The sequence below is a fragment of the Poecilia reticulata genome, linkage group LG14 (genome assembly GCF_000633615.1).
Source record: "Poecilia reticulata strain Guanapo linkage group LG14, Guppy_female_1.0+MT, whole genome shotgun sequence".
Classification (NCBI taxonomy): Eukaryota; Metazoa; Chordata; class Actinopteri; order Cyprinodontiformes; family Poeciliidae; genus Poecilia; species Poecilia reticulata.
Genome location: NC_024344.1, coordinates 26,412,710 through 26,418,885, shown reverse-complemented (window position 1 = coordinate 26,418,885; position 6,176 = coordinate 26,412,710). Strand labels below are relative to the sequence as shown.

At 41.4% G+C, this 6,176-nt stretch overlaps 1 protein-coding gene across 1 annotated transcript in view; it reads right to left on the bottom strand.

The window, feature by feature from the left end:
• Nucleotides 1-2: 2 nt before the first annotated feature.
• LOC103476351 (cullin-5) overlaps nt 3-6,176 on the bottom strand; it is a gene marked incomplete at its 3' end in the record, with an annotated part of 12,646 nt that continues 6,472 nt past the window's right edge. The window contains 10 exon segments of the mRNA XM_008428627.2: nt 3-94; nt 994-1,117; nt 1,199-1,330; nt 2,088-2,220; nt 2,289-2,353; nt 2,435-2,542; nt 4,210-4,340; nt 5,106-5,199; nt 5,294-5,374; nt 5,854-6,155. Coding sequence (XP_008426849.1) covers nt 3-94; nt 994-1,117; nt 1,199-1,330; nt 2,088-2,220; nt 2,289-2,353; nt 2,435-2,542; nt 4,210-4,340; nt 5,106-5,199; nt 5,294-5,374; nt 5,854-6,155 — 1,262 coding nt within the window.

The window sequence follows — 6,176 nt, the reverse complement described above, 5'->3', positions numbered from 1 at the left end:
AGGTCCTCCAGCTCCGTGGGCAGAGACACAAACACCTTCTCGCTGCTGCGCGACCATGCGCCCGCGTTCAGGATCTTTATGTTTACCGAGTCCGCTGCAGGAGGCAAACAGCTTCAGAAAAACACCAGCACCAGTTCCCACAATTATGCTAATAGCACCGCTAACTCGCCGGTTAGCTGTGCTAACTTTGAAAACCTTTAGCACACTTAGCTTCCCATTAGTTAAAATTTTCCCAATACATTCCAAAGTGCTGATGTCGTTGGCTGTTTTGTAAACTTTCAGTTGGTTATCGACTGTTAAATGTCCAACTACTTGAGGAATACTCAAGTAGTTGGATGTTTATATTCATGCTCTTATTTTGAAGTTAGTGAAGTCTGTCTAGACAGCACTTCTGTTTCCTTTCCTCACGTTACAGGATGCAAGTCGTACAGCTACAGAAAAATACAACACTGCCATGAGCTAACAGTTAATTAAACAAAYCCAGACATAAATTAAACTTATTTGCTTTGAGAGGCTCCTCACGTCCTTCTGGTTACACATGGTGGGTGAATTTAGTGCTTTAGCATTAGCTTCAGCTAAACTCTCTTAGTATAGCACGTTAGTAGATCTAATGTTTGCAATCTATGCTTGAGGTCTAGTGCAGCTAACTTTTAAGCTAGCAGTGCCCCCCGCTGCATATACGGGACGGACAGTTTGATCTGTGGCCTTGTTAAAACAGGGAAACCTGGTAACTCAGTCAGGCTGGTTCCCAAAAGTAAATAAAAATATTTTCTTTTCTTCTTCATTATAGTTTACATATTTTTAAACTTTTTGATCTGAACTGGCTGCAGGTTTATGAAATGTTTGAGCGCCCCCTTCAGGCTACTTCACTGAATATTCCTACTGTATATATTCAGCCTGGTTGATCACCGTTTTTCTTGCATAGTTGAAACAATATGAGCGTATCATTCTCTGTAGCAGCGGTCCAAAGCCCGGTTCTGGTTCYGTGTTTACCTGGCAGCGCCAGCTTGTTGTGTTTGTGCATCTCCTTGAAGGACTGGTTGAGATCCTCGGACACCTTGATGTCCTGGAACATCCGGGCCAGCTTGTTGACGTAGTCCGCCGGCATCCCCACTTCCTGTCAGGAGAGATGACATCACAGCGTCAGGTMCGGACCGGCAGACCCGCTCTGATCAGAACCGCAGGCTGAGCGTGGTACCCGGAGCCACTCCACCATGTTCTCTTCGATCTCGCTGTCRGCCGAGATGTCCAGGATGAGGCGGCGGGTCAGGTGGGCTTTGTGGTACCGCATGAACACGTCTTTGTTCTGGACGTACTTCAGAACCAGAAGCTGCACAAAGAAAACGGGTCGTTAGCACACCGAGCTCTGCTCAGGGATCACATCCGGCTCGTTTCATGACATTTTTGTTCAGGTTCTGAAGGATCGATCAGAAGATAAAGACTCATGATTATCTTCCACCCAAACAATCTGAAAAGTGTGAAGTGCATTTATTTTCAGCCCTCCTGGGTTTAGAGACTCTTCTAGCTGCAGCTTTGAACATTTTACTCCTTTCTTGGATGGATCTGAGAACAGCAGTTTGGATTTAGCTCCTGGACTTTGACTAGGCCATGTGTCAAACAGCTTCGTTTTTAAGTATTATTTTATCAGTAAAATCCAGTTTTTATCTGTTTTCTGCCAGATCAATCATACACTCTGGCATTTGTGATTCTGCATTTGATAAAKTCACCTGAACTCAACAGAACTTTGCTTTTATTTGGCGCTGATGTGCAACTCTGAATTTATCGCAAATTTCTGTGATTACACGAAAACAATCATGAAATAATTCAGAATTCATTTTATTTGTTTATGTTTTGTTTATCCATTTTTTTATGTTTTCCAGTGTTAAATGTTTATTAGAATTAAAAGTTTATTAATCTTTGAGAATGCGTTCCTGTATTCATTTTATGCTATTATTTGAAAAATGATCTTAAAATCATCCAGTAAACCTTGTAATCATGACACCATGATTTTTCTGTATCCGTCTCTTTAAATCCCCTGCGGCGGCAGAACGTGGAGCGGCGGGGAGTATGAATACTTGTGGACCCACCACTTCCTTGAGCTTGGCCTCGATCTCCTCTGAGGTCAGCTTCTTGCTCAGCGGCGTCTTCCTCAGCAGCATGTCGCAGTAGTTGGCCAGCAGCTCCGGACACTTGGACTCTGGCTGAGTTTTCATCCCCACCCTGARAGCAGCAGGTCAGAGGTCAGSGYTGCCTCGAGGCGCAGCATCAGCAGCAGGAGGTGCTCTTACCCTTTCTGCTTCATGGGAAGCTCCAGCTTAAAGATGGTGGCGTCGTTCACCACAGCTTTGTACGCCTGGAAGAGAGGAAGCGTCAGAGGAAAATCTCATCGCCGCTTTTTAACGCTTTTATTCTTTTATGTTTAGAGGAACCTGACTTTGTCTCTGGCGGTGAGGAAGCGCGGGTCGTCCTGGAAGGCTTCCTTCACCAGCCGACTGAAGCGGTTAAACAGAGTCAGAAGCTGCTCCACATATTTCTCTGAATCCTGCAGCAGAAAACATTTGAAACCATAAACATTTATTCTAAAGGTAAGGTAACTTTATTTATATAGCACATTTTCAGCAACAAGGCAATTCAAAGTGCTTTACATGAATCAAAAGGAAATAGAAACAAAATAACAAACCAAAGGAAAGAAGAAGAAGAAAAATAATCTAATCTAATATTGATCTAAGGTATGTAAACTAGGAGCTCCTGTTCAGGGTTGGTAAGTTTCCTCTGGTCTAATTCCATTTCTGGGCTGGGAGAACAGGAGTCTAAGTATTTCTGGATTCCAAGTTCGTAGTTATTCCAATTGTAATTTTGATTCCATTTCTGGGCTGTATAATGTTGATCTAAATAGTGCGTACTCCACAACTTCTAATATTACTAATTAACTAAAATAAATCTTTTTCTGGGTTAAATAGTGAGTACTCCACAGTTTCTAACAAACTAAAACAAAAAAGAGGAAAGGACACATTAGGGCAAGTGGCAACATTCAGACAAAACAAAGGGCAAAACAAAGACATGAGTGAAGGCGGTGATGTCAAAGGGCCATGAAGTCAAGTTACTGAGCCTCCCGGCAGAAGTCCGATAAAGGTTGTTATCTAGGAATGTTCTTGGGAGTGTTCAGCTCCACAGCTCCATGGATACAGGAGGGGGTGAGGAGGGAAGAGAGTTGTGTTTACATATCTTCAAGGAGATTAGAAACATGCAGCACTTCCAAGGCCACATGGGGGAAGCCAATTCAGAAACAGAATGTCTTAGGTCAGGAAGATTATGAATTTCAATCTTCCCTAAAGTCTCTCTGATCCCAATTATCCAAATTAGTTTAGTCGTTCCACTGAACCGAAACTAGCAACTTCTCCAAGATCGATTCCATCCTGTTAGTGAGTTTTAGAGTCCTCGTCTCTGTCCACACCAACAGGCCGAGTGTTCACTAGTTCGGCCAAGTCCATCACAAATTTGTTGATAATCCAGGAATCCACAAGCTCCAAACAGCAGAAATCCTGTAATTATGAATAAATCCAGGGTGAATCCCGCCAGGTGTGTCCCCGCAGGACAAGAGGGCTCTCCTGTGCCCAGACTTCTCATCGAGAAAATTTGATTGAGAGACCAGTTGACCAGATCCATAATTTGTAGATTTGGATGATGTGCAAAGAAAGGCTCCAAAAATATAGAAAAGGTTCAGGACAAAAAACAGAGCAAGCAGGACAGGCATGGGCAGGGAGGGAGCAGAGGAAAAAGCGTCCGCCTTCATCGAGAGCAAGCGAGAAAAGCAGAACCTCCATGTTTTCCCTCATGGCTCCTAATTATGACACATTCAGTTGGTTCTTATCATCCAGGTGTTTTTGCAGGTCACACCTGGAACACGATTCCCTGCAGGAAAACACCGACTGGACCTGAAGAGTTTCTATGTTTGCAGTGAACACTTTCCTATAATTTCTGTCAAGACATTTTTAAGAAAGTTTTGTCTGCACTGAGATTTTATCAATAAAAGTAAAAAAAAAAATAAAAATAAAAACTTTTGGGTAACATTTAGTGTTTTGCTGTGTATTTTATGTTATATTGTAATTCTCTCATAAACCAGAGTGTGTTCAGTTTGAGTGAATTCACAGAATGGAAGAAGTTTCTGGTTCTGATCTGGATCTGATGGTTGAACTGGTGGAGCCTCACCGAGGTGATGGTCTCGGCCGTAGCCACCATGTCGGCCAGGCCGGCGCTCATGATGTGCTCCTCCAGGTCCTTCAGCATCGGATCGATGCCACTGGGAACCTTGTCCATCAGGGAAAACATGAGGTGGAGCTCTGGGGGTCAGAGGTCAACATAGGCTTAGCTCAAATGTTTCAGAGAAGCTGTAGAAGCTCTGCTGCTAAAAAAAAACTCTGCACAAGAGCTGAAACGATTAATCAATTACTCAAGTAATCTGGAGTATAGAGACACTAAAAAAGATCATTTGCTAAAAGAACAACAGAGTCAGAGYAGAATTAAGTCAAAACTGGACAAAAAAACACAAATAAAAAACCTTTATCAGTAAATATTTTAGCTTCATCTGGTGCACATTCTGGAGAAATAAGTATCTGCTATCAATTATTAATTGGTTCATCAAAATTAAATTAAATAAACAAATCTGAGCTTTTCACATGTTGATCTCAGAAGGATTTTTTTATCCTTTGCTACAAATGATGAAGCTTTCACTAAAGGAATGCTGTTAGTGTATTTTAGGCAATAAAATGTTTGTTTTCTTAGCTTAAAAAATGAAATGAATTATTTCTTTATTTGCATCTTTTAATGTAACTCTAATATTTTGTGGTGATATGAAAATACTGCAGAATGTGCCAATTTTTTATCAGATTAAATGTCAGAAAAATCTATCGCTAATCTAATGGTTGGTTGCAGTGTTAGTCTGCAGTGTTATGAGACGTTTTGTTTCTGATCCACACATAGCTTATTCCAACCACAGCCTTGGTCAGGATTCTCTAGTAAAATTGATTTTTAATCTCAGTGGAATTAAAAATAAAGTTTAATGATAATGATTAAGTCCCACGGGTCCGTTTGGGTTCTGGACTCACTGTCGGTCTCGTTTCGTTTGATCATGCCTGGACACTCGGCTAAGATGGTCTCCTTGAAGGACGTCACCAAAGCATTTACGCAGCACTCCATCAGCTGCCAGCACATCAGAAATATCCAGTCACAATATTTCATATCATCCATAAAAATGTTTTATGATCCATCACTAAAACATGGAGGTAAAACTCACAGCTTGGACGGAGTTGCAGTCGCGTCTCGTCTCCAGATATCGCAGCGCTCGCTTCTCCTCTTCCCTCAGCTTCGAGTCCGCCTGGGCAGAAAACCAGTTACAGAAACCAGAACCAGGTTATCAAACATGAAGGCATCAMAAACACTTTTTTTTCTGTCTGAAGTTAAATAAAAGAAAACTTTTCTTGTTCTACTTTAGTTAGAATTAACCAAATTATTCCTGTTTTYCATCTTTATTTCTTTTGACTTTTGTTTGTTTAAAATTCATAAACATGAGTGACTCTAATTAACTCAAATGTATCAGTTAAAATATCAGTGTTCAGTGGAAGGAAACCATAAAGGTTTGACCAAAGTAAAACTTTTGAATTCGATGAAAGTTACAAAAGATTCCTAAAACATGTTCTCAGTAAGTTTTCTRGCGTTTTGCAAATAGAAATAATTTTTGTCATTTTAACTGACCTGAAAAAAGAAAAGCTTGTTCTGATTWAACTTCAGACAGAGAGAAAAAATACAGTTTTTACTGAGTGTGTGTAAATTAGTGGCTTCGTGTGTTGAACTCACGTATTTCATGTAGTTCTGGACTCCGTTCTGCTGCAGGTAGGACGGCGCCTGGGTTCTGTAGAACCTCTCAGTGGAGTCCATGTACGCCTTCTCAAAGTTATCCCTGTAGATCTGCAGCTTGTCCTCAGGGTTGGAGCACAAGTTCACTGAGAAAAATCAGCAAACAAAGAGAGAGAAATCAGTAAACAACAGGATATTAAAAACAATTAAAAAACAGAGAGGTCAGAGAGCAGCTGGGAGCGTCTGGAGTCCAGCAGCCAATCACGTCGGCCCGTTAACCAGGTGGTTCTGTTGCTCAGAGTCTCATAAATCTGTCGGTTTAG